The 17,552-nt window shown below is 41.5% G+C and overlaps 3 protein-coding genes across 4 annotated transcripts; 1 reads left to right on the top strand and 2 right to left on the bottom strand.

Annotated features, from left to right (window-relative positions):
* Positions 1–182: 182 nt before the first annotated feature.
* Positions 183–2,739, bottom strand: LOC106293275 (aspartic proteinase Asp1-like). The gene is made up of 8 exons (XM_013728928.1): positions 2,499–2,739; positions 1,925–2,042; positions 1,617–1,843; positions 1,248–1,529; positions 959–1,097; positions 675–872; positions 526–598; positions 183–440 (listed from the first exon to the last, which is right to left on the bottom strand). The coding sequence occupies exons 1-8, from the start codon at positions 2,651–2,653 to the stop codon at positions 349–351; spliced, it is 1,284 nt and encodes a 427-aa protein (XP_013584382.1). The 5' UTR covers positions 2,654–2,739; the 3' UTR covers positions 183–348.
* Positions 2,740–4,834: 2,095 nt separating this feature from the next.
* Positions 4,835–6,511, top strand: LOC106344248. The gene has a single exon (XM_013783658.1). It carries the CDS (start codon positions 4,835–4,837, stop codon positions 6,509–6,511), a length of 1,677 nt encoding a protein of 558 aa, XP_013639112.1.
* Positions 6,512–10,732: 4,221 nt separating this feature from the next.
* Positions 10,733–15,810, bottom strand: LOC106294376 (type I inositol polyphosphate 5-phosphatase 13-like). 2 transcript variants are annotated; one of them, XM_013729928.1, is made up of 10 exons: positions 14,850–15,810; positions 14,510–14,762; positions 13,440–14,250; positions 13,232–13,356; positions 12,957–13,041; positions 12,669–12,834; positions 12,526–12,566; positions 12,177–12,444; positions 11,373–11,857; positions 10,733–11,310 (listed from the first exon to the last, which is right to left on the bottom strand). In XM_013729928.1, the coding sequence occupies exons 1-10, from the start codon at positions 15,652–15,654 to the stop codon at positions 10,990–10,992; spliced, it is 3,360 nt and encodes a 1,119-aa protein (XP_013585382.1). In that variant the 5' UTR covers positions 15,655–15,810; the 3' UTR covers positions 10,733–10,989. The 2 variants fall into 2 exon arrangements, with proteins under 2 accessions (XP_013585382.1, XP_013585381.1); XM_013729927.1 differs by having other exon boundaries at positions 12,526–12,834.
* Positions 15,811–17,552: the final 1,742 nt, after the last annotated feature.

Raw genomic sequence — 17,552 nt, 5'->3', positions numbered from 1 at the left:
TTCTTCGATCATCAGTGTTATAGAAAATAGAAATATTGATTTATGTGATGATATATAATTATATATATTTGAGTATTTGACTAGTGTAAAAAATAAAAGAACTATGTAATTTATATATTTTTCCACACATTGACCAGTGTAAAAAATAAAAGAACTATGTAATTTATATATTTTTTCCACACATTTCCTTGTATCAAAAAGTCGCACGTTAAAGTTTAGTAATACTTCCGGTATATTCTAGTGGATTTGTCTTATGATAATCGTTTACGGTCACTCAATTGTTTTATTTGTGAAAAATTTAAACTATGAAGCTATATAATAATATATGGTGAATCTTTGAATCTATCATCACTTTGGAAGCTTATCGCAATCAGCAGAAACCCATCCGAGTTGTTGTTTCTCATTGTCGTAGATCACCATAGTTCCTTGCATAGATATATCTTCAAAGAAAAAAACAAAGACACAAATCAGTTTTTGTTTAGCCAAAAAATAAAACATTACTGTTAATAGTTGTTCCTTCTTCACCTCCAATTACGTTGGAGTCGTGTAGTCCTACTTCACTTCCATTCAGTATTCCCAAACAGACGTTCCCAGTTTTCTAAAAATAAAAATAAAAAAATCATTTTCACAATCTTGAATAATAAAGGAGTTTCTTAGGTCTTTATATTTCTTACAGAGACGATGAGATAAGACTCAGGTGGAATCTGGAGCTGAGAGTTTGTTCTGCCATTCTTAAAGTTGATTGTTAAGGTCTTGAACAAGTTCTTGGCCTCAAGAACAGATTTCAAAGGCGTAGCTCCTTTCCAACATATTGCTAAAGTCTTATCCTCTTTCACATCCTTCAACGGTTTACCTTTCAGATCATTTCCAATCTGAGACACACGAAAAGATACTGCATTAAGTGACAATAAAAATACATACATTATTCTTGAATTTTTGTATAATTTTCTTCATTTACCAGGTTAACTATTGCTTGGTATGTCTTGCTGTTGAAATAAGTATAGGTGCTTCCGGAATCAAAGATGAGTTTGAGGCCACTTAAACCTGTTGGCTTCCCGTTGTAAAGAAGCTCGGCTGGTCCAGTCGTGTAGTGGTTGCTTAATGCCAAATAATAAACGAATAAATAATTATTATTAAAAATAAAACAATACCGACTTCTAGTAGAATATAAAAGAAATACTTGAAGAAGTATTTATACTTAGGTGACACTAATGTTTTTTTTTGGTAAAATAAAAAGGTGTTTTCACCTCTTTGTCGGGAACCCAAGCATTGTAAATAGTCTCTCCCAGCGCGAATCGAACCCGGGTGACACTAATGTTGTCCAGGATACACCAGTAGAGGGAATGACATTGTCTCCAAAGAACAAAAAGCCTCCACCTTTTGAGCTTAAGCAATGCCCAAGCACATTTCTAGTTAGTCCTGCCGAGACAAGCTGTGTCAAGATGCTGATTTTCCCTTTCCCAAGCCCCAAAACTCCAACAGTAGCAGGTGGAGGATGTGCACTAAGGAAATGCTGATCATAACCACACCTATAAACACATTGCAAGAATCAACATTTTCATCTCAAGACTCACGTTACTGTGTTAATGAAAATACAATTCCCTTAGGTAGCTCACCCGAATGCTAAGCGAGGTACCAAAGACGAGCCGTCTAGGAGTTTTAAAGAAAACTGATCAACGACAAGTGCACCAATTGATGAACCTTGATCAGCATATTCGATCTCGTAGTCACATTGGTCTTTAGGGTTTTGACATTCAGGCTTCTTAGGCCAGTGTAGAGCTGAGCAAATTGGGTCTGAGCATGGGACAGTGTTTGACTTAGGCTTGTACTGAAGTTCAGTACGCTACAAAACAAACAAATAGAGATAAGAAGAGAAAGAGGTTGATTTTGACAAGAAAATGAATCGAATGATATAAATATATACCACAGTGCAGCCAGAGCAAGGAGCATCGCACTGAACCCATGTGAGATCACTGCCAGTATCAACATCAAAAGTAAAGTCCTTTGGAGGATTTCCTATTTGAAGAGAGACCGAGTAATATCTGCAAAACAAAGTCCACAGGAATATCATTATTATTATCGAAATAAAATAAACATTCTAGTAGTATAGTTTACTAATAAAGATACGAATACTATTCGACGATGAAGGAAGATATTAAGGGCTAAAAAGTCTACGTTGAGAAAGAAGGTTTGATCGTTCAAAATTAAGAAAACACACAATGTTCAGATATAGTTTTAGATTTTTACAGTTTGATATTTTTGAGGGTTTAGTTTTTTTTTTAAATAACTTTTAATTGTCTTTTTAATTGAAAGATAAATATATAACACCAACGTTCTGAACAGAGCAAAATTCGACCAAAGCTCTTCTTCACCAAGGAATCTACACATGGTTTAGTTTTAGACTATACATATGGCTTAGTTTCCAGATTAATATTTTTAAATCTTATTTTAGAAGCTACGTAATAAAAGCGATAAGAAGAGAACATCGATCTGTTTACCCGAGAGGGAAGACATTGCCGGAGAGAGGGAAGACGAATGAGTAAGGAGATTTGGGAGATAGCGTATTTAAGAAGGTTTTCAAGTCGGAACCTTGAATCGATTGAGGAACTATAATCAAAACTAAGATCAAAGGAAGAGACAGTCTCAAATTCATCTTTTATCTCACTTTCTTGCAAAGCAATCTTCACAAGCAAATCAAACAGTTTGCAGAGAGAGAGAGAAAGTTGTTGATATATGCATATAGCGATCAAGATCTCTGTTTCTTATATACTAATAAAGAAAGAAAGAAAGAAAAAATAAATATTCAGTCAACAAAAAAAGAAAGAAAGAAAAACAGCATGCATTAATATCGATTAACCCTTTATGTTATACACTTATACTAAAATAATTAATTTATCAAAGAGTTAGCTGAAAACAATTAATCTGATTTCACAGAAGATAAATATGATTTCTACAAAAAAAAGTTCAATAAAATGATTTCTACGAAATATCGTATTTTGTTGTTTGAACAAATAAATATACGTATTTATTTGTTCAAACAACAAAATACGATATTTCGTAGAAATCATTTTATTGAACTTTTTTTTACTGTATTCTTACTCTGGGCAAATAATTTGGTGTATTCTATCATACCAAAAATTTTTTTGGTGTATTCTAATATATACGAATAAATGTTAAGAGCCGAGGAAACCTCGTAGGAAATATTGGAGGACTTTAAATGGTCATGGTCTCTGTCAAATTATAATATACGAAAGTACAAAATAGAACAATTTTAGCAAGAAAGAAGAAAAGAACTTTTCCAAAAAAAAAGAAAGAAGAAAAGAAATAGCAAACATTTATAGTCAAAAAAGCAAGCACTAACAAACTGATAAAATCTTGGTTAGTAAGGAAAGCCTACTAAACCAGTTGAAGCAAGTGGCGGAGCCAGAAAATTTTTGTACCGGGGTCAGAAAAAATCAAAAAAATAATTTATAAACCACAAAAAACTACATATAGGCACACTTCCTTTTCCGTTGAATGTAAGAATTTATTCAAACCAAAAAACGTTTGTACAATGACCGATTCTTGTTTAGAGTGTTCTGTATTTTTTAAGTTTTCAAGAAAAAACATAGCAACAATGAATAAAAACATAGCTCTATCTCTATCTTTAAAATCTTCTCAGACCGAACCACACGATTATATCAATTCTACTATATGCACACTCATAGCTTGAAACTTTTTTATGACAGTTTTATTGGCTAAAAATATAGAAAACCAACCTAAAATTGAACTAAAAATAATTATAGAGCACGAGTTATGAGTCCGCCGTCGTCTTCTGTTCCCGTTCACGAGTTAAAAATATAGTCTTCTTTTCTTTTTTATGTTTACTTGTTTTATAATGTTTATATATTGTAAATTAGTTGGACCTAATACAACTTGGAATTAAACTAACATATTACTAAAGTTTAAAATAACAAAACGTGTTTAGAGTTTTTATATTTTTGGATAATTATAGAAAAATGAGGTTCAAACTAATATAACTCCAAAGTTTCAATGATAAAAAGTATAATTATTTTAGTTGTACAATTAAGTTTTATCTCCAATGTTTAGTAATTATTTTTGTGGGGTCAAAATTATTTTTTTAGTGGGGTCAACACAAATTCTGTTTAAAAAAATCAATTGTTTTTTAAAAAGTAGTGGGGTCAGCTGACCCCCCTCCTCATATGCTGCCTCCGCCCCTGAGTTGAAACGACTTTTTCTCTCCCAGGCTACTTTTTCGAGAGCAGTCTTTAACCAAGAGACCCAAGCATATTCCTGTCCAGTAACCTGCACTTGTCCAAAAGTCAACAGAGTTTTTTCGAATTTCTTTCTTCTTTTGGAAAAACCATTGGATATCTTTACGTTCTAGTCTATTACACATCGGGTTCTTCCCCCGACCATGGTCGGAGGGACCGCCGGAGCCGCCATCACGCCGCTTAACTTGCCTGCTGGAGATTGCCAACCGGTCGTTTCAACCCAAAGTCACGCCTTTCACGGCAACGGAGCCTGTTTCCTTTCCAGGTCCCAACCTTGCTGAAGATCTCCACTACACCGAGGGTTTCCTCAAAACAGAGACGTGAACACAGAAGCCTTTCAAGGAGCTCACAAATTTGCTTAAGGAGGTCCTTATATACTTTTCTATCACAAACTAGAAGAAGATCTGGCTTTAAACCCCAACCACCAAAAAGTTATTGCTCACAAGTTGACTCCACCAGTAACTACTTAAAGCCCTCAAGCGGCTTCTAAGGAACTATCTATCACAGGGTTTCCTGTTATTACAATAGTTTTCTTCGTGCCTTACACCACACAATAAAAGATGTCTAGAAGACTCAGGAGAGAGGATAAGGGAAAAGAAATAGCTATTGACCCCTCTCAAGCCCCAAGAACTGCTCGCATCAGAATCCAAGATCCGGATAATGCTGAGCTCTTGCAACGCCACTCTCTAACACTCATAGGTCGTGTTACTAACCGAACGGCGCAGCGAGTCTGGTCTCTCATTCCCTTCTTCACCAATCTCTGGAAGGCAAAATCCAAACCGGTTGGCTCTGAACTAGGAAACGGTATGTTCCAGTTTCAATTTGACAATGAGGAGGATCTACTAACGGTCCTGGAAAAACGACCCTATTATTATGGAAGATGGATGGTTATTGTCCAGAGATGGGAACCCACGGTCTCCAAAAATTTCCCATCTCTCTTGCCTTTTTGGATTAAAGTTCAAGGAATTTCTGTACATCTATGGACAGAGGAGACAATCCAGAAACTTGGCGAAGATCTGGGGGTTTTTGAAAAGATGGAGATCACTTCATCAACGGTGAGAATGAGGGTGCAGATTAATGGACTGCTCCCGCTGATCAAATCATCGGTGATTGAGTATGCGAATGGAGATGAAGTCACAGCGAGCTTCGTCTACGAAAAGCTTGATAGGCATTGTCCTAAATGTTTTCGCTTGGATCATGATTTAAAGGATTGCTTGGAGGCCAAGCATGAAGCAAGAGCTCTTAAAGCCCAGGAAGCTTCAGTGGGAAATGAGGAGTCCAAGAGAAGGGGAACGCACTACAAGCAACATGACTCAGGGTCAAATATCTTCCATTTCACAGCTCAAGAATCGGAGCACAGAGGAAGGCAAGACTATAACCGGCGAGATCGACAGGTTGATGCGCGAGATGAACTAGAGGCCCGACGCAGGTCTCGTTCCAGCCAAGATACAGTCCCTCGAAGATACTTTAGTGAGGACCCCAAGCGGGGGAGAGAGGACTACCATAGTCAAGATAGTCGCTCCTCCTATCACCGTGACGCAAACATGCACCTGCGTGAGGTTTCTTCTAGGCCACGGGACCTGAGAAGGGACATTTCAGATAAATACTTATCCAGGGACCGCAGCCTGCAACCTGCTAGATCCAGTGATAGATCAATACCAGCAAGAGAGGAACCTCCTCCAAGGCAGTCAAGAATCAATCCAAATAGGGGGATTCCCCTGGAAGAAGTTCAAGCCTCGGTCCCAGTGGAAGTCTTTAATGCAGCAGTGGGAGAAGTCAGGGAGGCCATGATACAATACACCCAATGCAACGATCCAACTGAGAGTGCGGCCCGCAAGGAACATATGAGAAGAGCAGAGGAAGAAGGTGAAATGGAGGAAACAGCGGCACTTATGTTGCAGGCAACCTTGATAGATCCTACAGATACCTTGCAAAGCCCGGAACAGCAACCGACAGCGGAAAGAGTACCAGCTACTCTCCAGTTAGGGCCTACGGTCCAAGCGATACAAGAATCAGCCCAAGACGCAACCAAGGACACAGGCAGGCGAAAGCCTGGAAGACCACCAGGAAGACGTATGGTGCAAGGAAGCCCAAAGTTAATCAGAGGATCGACTTCCAAAAAGAGAAAACTCCAACAAGACAAGCCACCTCTCACCAGAAGAAAACTCATTCCGGAAACGGATCAAAGAAACCCGCAGAAGGCAAAGTCAAAACCCTCCTCATCACGAGGATCCTGAGGAGCCCGAGGAGCAAACGGAAGAACATAAGTACAATCAAACTCGGAGGACCTGCCCATCTGCAATCTGATTCCGGCGTCATCAAGAAGAAGAAAGGTGGATTTTCAAAATCCATCTTCTCTCGTTCCTTAAAAGTTGCGAGTTGGAACTGTCAGGGTTTGGAGAATCCCCGGACAGTTCGACGTCTAAAAGAGATGAAGAGAAACATCTCTCCTGACACTCTATTCCTCATGGAAACTAAAAACCCAGACAGCTTTGTTGCAAAGAAGACGGACAAGCTGAAGTATGAAAGCAGAGTTTTAGTACCACCTGTGGGACAAGGGGCTGGAGGATTGGCGCTATTTTGGAAGCAAGAAATCAACCTTCAAGTTATATCTACTTCTGCAAACTGTATCGATACTTGTATTATCTTTGAAGGGAAAATTTTTTTCGCTTCCTTTGTCTATGGCGATACTAACAGACCTCGAAGAAAAGAACTATGGGATCATTTGATTGATCTGAATGCGGCCCGAGAAGCACCCTGGTTTTTAACCGGTGATTTCAACGACCTACTTAGCAACGCAGAGAAAGATGGTGGGGCAATTCGCCCTGAAGGATCCTTCACAGATTTGAGAACCTTCTTCTCCGAAGGTGATTTATTTGACCTACAATACTCGGGAGATTTCCTGTCATGGAGAGGGCAACGTGGTGATGATCTGGTGCGCTGTAGACTAGATCGTGCAGTTGCAAATAGTGACTGGGCTGGTTTGTTTCCGACTGCAAGATCCCATTATCTTGCCTTTGAAGGATCTGACCACAAACCCTTACTATCCTTTTTCGAGCCAGAAAAGAAGAAGAAGCGTGGACTGTTCCGCTATGATCGACGGCTTAAGAACAACCCGGAAGTAAAAGACTTAGTGGCCAAGACATGGAAGAATGGATCCTTTAGAACTATCAATGATAGGATCTCTGCTATACGAACAGTCCTAATCGAATGGAGCAGACAGCAGGCTCTAAACAGTAGAGCCCGTATAGAGGAAAAAAAGCACCAGCTGGAGCAAGCATTAACGGATCCTGTAAATGACACAGAGCTGATAGCGAAAGTGTCAAAGGAACTCGACGAAGCCTATGCAGCAGAGGAGAGCTACTGGCAACAAAGGAGCATGCAGTTGTGGCTCAGCCTAGGAGACAGAAACACCGGCTACTTTCACGCTGTTTCAAAGAACCGGAAACGAGTTAATGCACTCTCGGTCATTGAGAACTCAGAAGGGGAAGCAGTCTACCAGGAGGATCAAATTGGGAGGGTTATTGTTGATTATTTCCAGCGATTGTTTACCTCTATGGGTGGAGATAGAGAAGATACGGTGCACTACGCCCTCTCCCCAATGATCTCGACAGAGACAAATGAAGTGCTAATACGCATACCATCTGCATTGGAGATCAAAGAGGCAGCGTTCTCTGTTCACGCAGACAAAGCGCCGGGGCCAGATGGCTTCTCGGCCAGATTCTTCCACACGAAATGGGAAAATATAGGAGTGGATATAGTCAAGGAAATCCAGGAGTTCTTCGTGTCGGATAAGCTTCCAGACAAGATCAACGAAACCCATATCCGTCTCATCCCGAAGATTCAAAGCGAAGACAGTTGCGGAATACAGGCTCATCGCTCTCTGCAATGTCTACTACAAGATCATCTCCAAGATCTTGACCAAGAGATTGCAGCCACTGTTATCGAACATCATCTTAGAGAACCAGTCCGCCTTTGTCCCGGGCCGGGCAATATCGGATAATGTCCTCATCACTCATGAAGTCCTTCACTATCTCAAGACGTCCAAGGCTGAGAAGAGAGTATCTATGGCGGTTAAAACCGATATGAGCAAAGCCTATGATAGGCTCGAATGGGACTTCATCAGATTGGTATTTCAACGCCTCGGCTTCCATCCGAAGTGGACCAACTGGATTATGCAGTGTGTCTCTACTGTTACTTACTCCTTCCTCATTAACGGCTCGCCTAGAGGAAGAGTCACACCGAGTAGAGGTATCCGTCAAGGAGACCCTCTCTCACCATACATATTTATTTTGTGTAGTGAGGTTCCCTCGGGTCTATGTAACAAAGCGCAAGAGGAAAGAACCCTTAAAGGGGTCCGTGTAGCACGAGGCTGTCCTCGTCTCAACCATCTCCTCTTCGCCGACGACACAATGTTTTTTCTTAGAGCAAGCAAGGAAAATGGCGAGGCTTTGTGCCGGTTACTGAAGCGCTATGAGGAGGCTTCCGGGCAGTCAATCAACACTGAGAAATCTTCAATTAATTTCTCTCGGCACGCACCGGCAGCTCTCAAAACAGCTGTCAAGGATGCTCTCTCGATTCAGAAAGAGGGAGGTATCGGAAAATACCTCGGACTCCCAGAACTGTTTGGAAGGAAGAAACGAGATCTTTTCTCATCTATTGTGGATCGAATAAAGCAAAAAGCATGCGGCTGGTCAAACAGGTTTTTGTCTACTGCGGGGAAGATGACTATGCTTACCAGTGTATTATCTCCCATTCCATCGCATGCCATGTCCTGTTTCCAGTTGCCGATATCTCTGTGCAAGAGAATTCAATCAACGCTGACTTGATTCTGGTGGGACACAAACATAGGAGATAAGAAAATGGCTTGGATTGCTTGGTCTAAGCTGGTGCAACCAAAAGAGAGTGGAGGTTCAAATTTCAGAGACATACAGAGCTTTAATGAAGCCTTTCTCGCAAAGCTGAGCTGGAGAATCATTAACCACCCCGAGAGCCTACTCGGAAGAGTTCTACTTGGAAAATATTACAGTTCTGAAAGCTTCTTAGAATGCTCAGAAAAAACTGCTATCTCACATGGCTGGCGTGGAGTTTTGATTGGACGTGATATCATCGTCAACTCCGCAGGATGGGAAGTAGGAAATGGCTCCAGCATCAACATCTGGGCAAAACCATGGCTCAGTTGCTCCACACAGCTGAGACCCATGGGACCACCACCAAGAGAATTCTCACATCTCACTGTGTCTGACCTCATGCTCCCGGACCGGAATGAATGGGATATTGGGATGATCCAGCGTGTTCTCCCTTTCGAGGAACAAAGAATTTTAGCCATTAAGCCAAGCTTAACCGGGGCTCCGGATAAACTCTCATGGCTGAGCACTGATACAGGAGATTACTCTACCAAAACCGGCTATGCTACAGTCCTCTCTTCTCGAACCGTAGAGGATACAGTAAGCACGGAGGACGCATCCTACGACTGGAAGAGGAATGTTTGGAAACTTCAAACAACACCAAAGATCAAGCTGTTCATCTGGAAAGCTCTTCATGGGGCGCTACCTGTGGGCGAAGCTCTCAAATCCCGGGGAATCAACACCAATGGACAGTGCAAACGATGTAGTCTACCTGAATCTATTGATCACCTTCTCTTTCATTGCGACTTTGCTAGACAGGTATGGGAAACAGCCCCTGTCTCCCCAAGCATTGAATACAGTGGATCCATAGATTTAAGGAGCAACTGGAGCAGCTTCTGCTCAAGGAAAAACTTGCCACCAACCGGAGTTTCTACAGGAGCTCTTGCCCCTTGGATCACTTGGCAATTATGGTTAGCTCGCAACAAGTTGGTGTTTGAAGGAAAAATCATCACGGTGGAGGAAACTATATCCAGAGCAACTGCTTGCGCCCAAGAATGGATATCTAGCCAAATTCAACTGTCTTCGCCAAAACAAGCACTACCACCCAGACCCCCACTTCATAATGACTGAGTCTTGGTGAGAACCGATGCTGCCTGGAACGAGAATTTAAAAGTTGTAGGCTAGGATGGACAACTAATCGACAGGAGAGAGTCTCCCCTTTCTCGACCACCAAGCAGCATGTTGAGTCCCCTCTTTCAGCGGAAGGACTGGCGATGAGAGAAGCCCTCCTGAAGTGCAGGGAAATTGGCCTTCCCAAGCTTAGATGTGAGTCGGATTCGGCGATCCTGATCAAAGCTATTAACTTGCGCTCCCCACTAGTTGGTTTGTATGGCATTTTAGCTGACATTTATTATATTGCCTCTTCTTTTGAATCTATTTCGTTCACCTGGATCTCGCGTGAGAGAAACAGTGTAGCGGATGGATTGGCAAAGAATGTTTTATCTTTGGAGCTGGCCACTATGGCAGCAACAAACTCTGTTTAGAGCGTTTGAATTAATATAAGTAGTGTTTCAAAAAAAAAAACTGATAAACTACCTAATCTAAGTCTCAACAAGTAACATATGTTTACACAAGTCTTACTTAAACCATTTAGATTCAAGTGAGGAGACTCCAAAGTTGAATACGAGCCTAACTGAGGAATGGTCTCAAAGCAAATCTACAGTTTCTGATACAACATGGATTCTCGAAAGAATATTTTAAAAAAATGAATAAAAGCAATTCTTCACCTCATGCATTTTTTTATTTGATGGCTTTGTTGTTCTTCTACTCTAGGATCTAGTCATAAGTGTCAATGTTACAAGAGCTCATCACCGGCTTTTACCCCGTCTAGTATCCGTTGGATGGCGACGTGAACCGCCTAGGTTCTTTGTAAGGTTTGTGGGTTTGGGATCAAGGAGACATACTCTGCCTGAGTAGCAGTGACGGACTTTAACAGAGTGGCTTGTCCATGTAGTAGAGCAGCTACCTCGAATGTTCACCATCAGGATTGCTTCTTTATCTCGAGCGTCTTCACACCACCAATTCTGTGGGATACCATCAACATACTCTTCCAACGTGTAAAACTCTTCGTGGTGAACTTTCACATCCACTGATCCTTCTGGTTTAATTATCCCACCTCCCAGTGAAACCTACAAAAAAAAAAAATCATTAAATTTTGAGTTTCATTTAGCATTGTAATATAATTTAATACCTCAAGCCAGCGAGGTAGACCAAAGGAGCCTCGTGGAGTATAATCAGACTCTTCACCATCATCATCCCTAACTATAGTCTGACCACCGCAGAGAATGCTATAAATAGCTTTGCTTGTTGATTTGTTTGTGATTGTTAGTATGACTGTGTCCTGACTCTGAAGCACAATGTTGTTGGTGCTAACAGTTGTTTCCGGAACAAATTTTAGATCCTCTAATATGGATCTTATCTTCTCATTGGACCTTATTATATTCCCCAGCTCCTGTCTCCGCACAGATTTATCAACGTGTGCTATGGTCGCATGAAACTTGCAGCGTACAGGTTTGTGATCGCTCTCAGTAACATCCATACAAGCTTCATACATTATAACCGATGAAACTACAGGGCACTGCAAGTTGCTCTGTGAAAACGGGCTTGATTGAGTGTCTCTGTATATAACTCTGTCACACCATGCAGGGATTCGTTTTTTCTCCCCTGAGTCATATCCTGGAGGGTACAGAACAGAGAGTCTAAGTTTTTCTAGAGCAGTACAAAACTGTCTCAAATTCATATGTTAATAACATCGTTTCAAATTAAATGTCGTTGTAGCATATAAATTTTGTTACAAAACAAGTATTGTTTAATGATTCAATGCAACTTTTTCTATTTATTTATCTTTTTCGTTCTTAATTAAACTAAAATAAACAATAAATGTTATGTGATTCTAATGGTCAAACAAGGTAAATTTGAATATTTAACTAGTTTCTTAACTTGTGTGCAAAACTTTAGAACGACAACTAATTTGAAGGAGAGAGTACATGTTTACCTCCTAGGCCTGGACGATTCCTTTCGAATTTGTAAGTGGGAGGGAAAGTGATTAATGCCTCACGCATTCCTTGGAAGACTTTTCCAGCCTTCATCTCTTGTCTGAGTTGGTCTCTTTCTCTGAGCCAGTCAAAGGACCGCTGCGAGATGAAGTCTCTCGCTTCATCATAGGTTATACCAAACAGCCTATAGTTAAAATCGCCGAAAAATGCAATCATGTCTGCTGCTGCTAAATCAGACTTGGCTTCTTCAGTGCCAATGCTTGGACTCTAGAAAACAGACAAAACATGTTCAATACCAACACTAAAGGAAGAAACAACATAAACTCGCCACTGGCTTTGTGAACATACAGTGGTAGTCTTGAGTGTATAAGCTGCTGTGGAGACGCCAGCTGCAAGAGAGAGGGCCCACGGCAAACCAGAAGAGTAAAGTAGCCAGAATAAATATGTGGATAAGCCAAGTGAGCAAGACATAAACAGGAACTGCACCATACCAGCTGCTGCGTTACTTAGATTTTGTCCTCTTGAAAAGACCATTAATCTAAAAATGTGATTGAAATCGGCGTTTCTGCGGTTAACTGCCTCCAAATGCGCAGCCAAGTGGCAGTTCACAAAGCACATGATTCGTTCATAAACTCTGATTCTCAGACCCACACCTCCCTATTTTGACAAGTAGAATCTTAGTAAGCGGAACAAGCTCCTCACACACATTTTAATATAGATAAGAGACAGAATATTTTTTTTTGTAATTCAAAATAAAGTGGAGATAGAGTAAGACCTACCTTGTTGCCAATGGCACGGCCAAAGCCACAAGGGACTGCTGCAACATCAAGATCTCCAACATGTGTTCTAATCTCCTTCCTCGTCCTAAGCAAAAATTTACAACACACAAGGAGTTTAACATGGGAAGAAAACATGTGACACATACTTTAGCTAAATAATCAAAGTGATTATAGACATCAAAAAAATGTTACAAGCTAAGCATGACAATGCATCATTTCTTTTCTTCTTTTTTTTGTAACACAACAATGCATTTCATGACTGAAGTTTCACTTACCAAAGAGATATCAGAAGTCCAGCCAACTGCCTTGAACCCATACGCTCAAAAGTGTTATTCTCATCAAGTGCTTTTCCAATTGCATCAATCCACCATTGCCCCACAGCACTTCCCTCAAGTCCAACCTAACAACCACGAAAAACATGATCTCACGTTGAATTCAAGTTCAAGCAAAATCAAACAAGTACTAAAAGGAGTTATTAGTTACCGTTTCCTTAGCGGCAGACATAGCAAGGAAACCTGCCCCCATCTCCACCTCTTGCAACCCAACAACGACAATACCAACATCTGAAGTGACAGATCCCAACCAAGACATAAGCGCATCGTGTGAAGCCCGTCCTTGACCAACGTTCCACGTACCAATCAAAATCCTAACATTGTCTTGTCTAGCGTAAGAACTTTCCTTCCGAGACAACTCAGTTCGGATTATATTATCCAACGGTCCTGGAGACGTCACATACCACCCTCGTACTCCACCATGACTAGCCAAACTAAAAACGAAACCGCCACCAGCTGCTAGCTTTATCACAGGCTCATTATGCGAAACCCAGCTCGCTATCAACTTCCCATCAGGATCCAATACCTGGATGTAACCACTCGCGTAACCAACATAGATCCGATCACCAAAAGAGCAAAAGCACAAAACAGGCCTGTGGTGGTGGTTCACATCCCTCAAGCGGTTTCCGTTTCCATCCCATTGAGCAATCTGACCGCTCATGCTTCCTGTCCAAATAGTTCCATCCGCAGCTAAGACGATAGCTTCTGTTTTCCTTGTATCTTCCAAGAACGCTCCTGCACTTCTACTGGCGACTCTGCGTACAGCTCCAGCAGCTCCCATTATGGCGTTACGTGACCGCTGTAGAAACCCCTGTGGTTTCTCCTTTTTGGAAGGTGAGAAGAACTTGAGTTTCATCTCGTCGTCGACTTGCTGGTCTTGTATAGATGGCATGACGTCTACACGACATTCGACTTGTCCGTCAACGTTGAAAACTTTCAAAAGGTCTTTACTCCGAGCATCCCTGCACAATCAATAATCTCTTGTAGTGATTAAGAAGTGACTGAAAAGCAGAGCCGATCCTGGGCAAAGCCGGATGAAACATTTGTCTATGGCCCCAAAAATTTTGAAGAAAATTACATGGACAGAGACCTCAAATTTGTAAAAAAAAATTCCTCAAATTTGTAAAAAAAAAAATGTATTAAAATCTTTACTAAGTCATCTACAATTCCCAAAGGCCGGTCCTGCTGAAAAGAACTGTCTATACATCAATGTGTCATTACCAGATAGAGAAAGAGAGTGACTGCACAGCCCACACTTTAGCTCTAACAGAATCGGCTAACAAGTATTTGACTTCCGAGGAAGATAAGCTGCATGTCCCGTTGACAGTAACTTGGCTCCTGAGGTCAATGGCAGACCTCTCCACTAACATCGCAGCCATATGTTTCTCCTCAGGTTTAAGCAGAAGAGATTTCTCTAACGAGTCCCAAGGCCATATCTTGATCACACCTCCTTCAGAACATGACCACATATCACCTACACCATCAACATAAGCATGATCAAAAACAAACTATTTTTTTTTTTTGAATATAGAAACAAACTAATTAATCAGAATAAACTAACCATAAGAGCTAATGACGATTGAGTTCACCGGACCGCGATGAGCTTGCCACGAGATTCGCTCCTCGAAAGGATCAGAATCATCATCATGCTGATCCATGTTCCAAGCCCTGATCTTCCCATCCTTGTGGCCGCTCCACAGAACCTTGTTGCTTTCGTCAGCCACCAAACACAAAGTAGGGGAAGTAGTAACAGACTCACGAAACGGCGCCGTATCCTCATCCCCTCGCTCTACTTTCCCGCCGACCCCACGCCCCGCCACGTAAGCCTCTTCTAACTTCCAAAACCTCACGCCGTTCTCTTGACCCGCCCACAGCTGGGCCTCCGTGCAAGCGACGTTCCTCAAGAACCTCCCCGTCTGCGTCTCCCTGAGAGGGTGCGGCCTCAGCTCCAGACACGGCGGCCGGCCGGGATGCACCGCCGCGCGTACCGGAACCTTGAATATCCCGGCGCCGCCTCCCGCGCCGATGAACTCCGGGAGCGGCTCGACGGAGTCGTCCCCGATATTAGGAGGAGGAGTGACGACGGAGTAATCCTCGCCGGCGCTGCTTCCGTCGAAGAAGCTGTCTCCGGCTCCTCCGGTGGAGAATTCGTCGTCGGAGGAGTCGAAGTAGACGGCGGATTCGGTTGCGGATGCCGGCGTGGAGGATATAGGGACCTCGTCGAGGCTGTGCTTGCGGATCTGGTGGTGCGGCGGCTTCTCGCCGAATTGTTGGTTGAAAGATTGCGTCTTGCGATGCGGAGGGGGAGGGAGGAGAGAGGCCAACGCCGCCTCCTCGGCTTCTTCTTTGATGATTCGAGAATCCATATGAGGTGATGATGATGATGATGATCAAAGGTAAATGTGAAGAATGGGGAAGATAAAAAGAGAGGAGTGAGATAGAGGAGAGCACGTCGTTGTGGGAGAGAGAGAAGAAACTTACGGAATCGAATGTGTTTGTTATTGTTTTCATGTCTCTGTGTTTTTTTTTGCGAGTGTGTTCTGTGATTCTTACAAGGAAGAAGCAGTCAGAGAAACGGAAGTGTTATTATATTTTCAATATTTTATGCTTCCAGTCCTTATCACGTTCACTTGTTTTACTTTTGCTAATTTATGCTTAAACCCCTTAGTCATTTCTGTTTCTCTCAATTTGCCTATTTTATTTTACCACTTTTTATTATCTACATGGAGATCGTGCAATGCATGGTAATGACATGATTGGCATATTGATTATGAGAATTTTTTTTTTTTTTATCACCAGAAGATTATATTTTTTTTTTTGTAATCCAGGGTTCCCCGCTTAACGGATCATTCCCTGTCAGAAGATTATATTAAACGGACTAAACTGCAGCTAGTACAAATCTAAGCCGGTAATGAACACAATCCTTCCATAGCCATAAGCCGGTGAGGTAAACATTATCCCCCTCTCCCCCCCCCCCTCTTTGAAACTAGAAAACACAATTCACTTAATTTTAAAATAAAACAAGGAATTAGAACAAGAGCGCTAAACCTTCTGGACCAAACGCAAAGTCATTAGAGAAGTTAAGAAATTTGATGGCAGAATAAGCGAGAAAGCGTTAAAGGTCGAGATTATTTGGGGTGAAAGCATGGCAATGAAATGACTTTTGATGATATGATTATTAAAAAATTAGTTTAACAAATATTTAGACTTAGCACTGAAATGACTTTTGCTGTTTAAAAAAAAAAAAATATTTTGACTTACGACGGCCCATTAATGGAATCTCCAAAAGACCCACCAGAAACATCAAATTCTCCTTTTTTGCATATCCCATGGAAAAATAACCTATATGACGGTAAAACGCAAGACCGATCATCGTTCAGCAACGGGAGTCTCTTTCTCCGTGTACGAGACGGCCAATGCCTGAGTGGCTGTTGCCTTGTTAAAGTTGATGACTAGCAAGAATGGAGCCGAGTCGAAGAAGGTCGCATGACAAGTCTATGAGAAGTCGATATCATCCAAGTAAAAAAGGGCTTTCATCCAAGTAAATACTGCGAGTTTAAGTATTTTTTTATTCGGAATTTTAATCTGCATAACTCTAAAGAGAAAATATAAAACCCACACCGCTTACTTTCAAAGTGTTTTTAGGGCTTTTCCCGTAATGGTTTATCTAGATTTTTATTACAAATTTTGTGAACATTTAGGTCCGGAAATAACGTGATTTTATAAATCCTAATCCATCAAGAAAACCACAATAATTAAAAAAAATATATTAAACGTATGAAACAAAGTCAAACACTAAAATCCTAATAGAATTTGGTAAAGAGAGAAGAAGCTCACGAATCTCTCTATATATAGTATCTTTGTATTATATGATTAGACAGAATAAAAACACAGCAAGATAGAAAGAATGACGAGCAAAGAAGAGGTACCTGAAGACGTTTTGGAGTGTGCAAATTTATTAATGGCTTTGAATTTGTGACACCCGTCACCTCCTATATGGAGGATAGCGTGTCACCCCCGACGCGTCATCATACAACAATGTGACACCCGTCTCCCTGACACTAAGGACGACGGGCCACCAACAATATCCCGTAATATAAAGGCCCATAAACCCGACAACTCTCACCCATGCCCAAATAAAATCCGAAAGAAAAGTCCAATAGCACCAAGTCCGTCCAAATATCACATACTTGTTTGTCTCACCTGAAAGGGGGAAGAGTGAGGGGTGAGCGACAGGGGAATCGCTCAGTGAGGTATGGGATGC

Source organism: Brassica oleracea, chromosome C5, assembly GCF_000695525.1.
Source record: "Brassica oleracea var. oleracea cultivar TO1000 chromosome C5, BOL, whole genome shotgun sequence".
Taxonomy (NCBI): Eukaryota; Viridiplantae; Streptophyta; class Magnoliopsida; order Brassicales; family Brassicaceae; genus Brassica; species Brassica oleracea.
Note: the sequence above shows the minus strand (reverse complement) of the source record. Positions and strands in the feature narration are given on the sequence as shown.

Excerpts from the sequence above, each read along its gene's own strand:
- LOC106293275 (XM_013728928.1), bottom strand. The coding sequence starts at position 2,653 with ATGAATTTGAGACTGTCTCTTCCTTTGATCTTAGTTTTGATTATAGTT. Across the intron at positions 1,098-1,247 it reads CTTGGGTTCCCGACAAAGAG|CAACCACTACACGACTGGAC; the intron begins GTGAAAACACCT and ends TTTGGCATTAAG. Across the intron at positions 441-525 it reads CGACTCCAACGTAATTGGAG|ATATATCTATGCAAGGAACT; the intron begins GTGAAGAAGGAA and ends TTTTCTTTGAAG.
- LOC106344248 (XM_013783658.1), top strand. The coding sequence starts at position 4,835 with ATGTCTAGAAGACTCAGGAGAGAGGATAAGGGAAAAGAAATAGCTATT.
- LOC106294376 (XM_013729927.1), bottom strand. The coding sequence starts at position 15,654 with ATGGATTCTCGAATCATCAAAGAAGAAGCCGAGGAGGCGGCGTTGGCC. Across the intron at positions 11,858-12,176 it reads GAATCGTCCAGGCCTAGGAG|GATATGACTCAGGGGAGAAA; the intron begins GTAAACATGTAC and ends TGTACCCTCCAG. Across the intron at positions 11,311-11,372 it reads GTCTACCTCGCTGGCTTGAG|GTTTCACTGGGAGGTGGGAT; the intron begins GTATTAAATTAT and ends TTTTTTTTGTAG.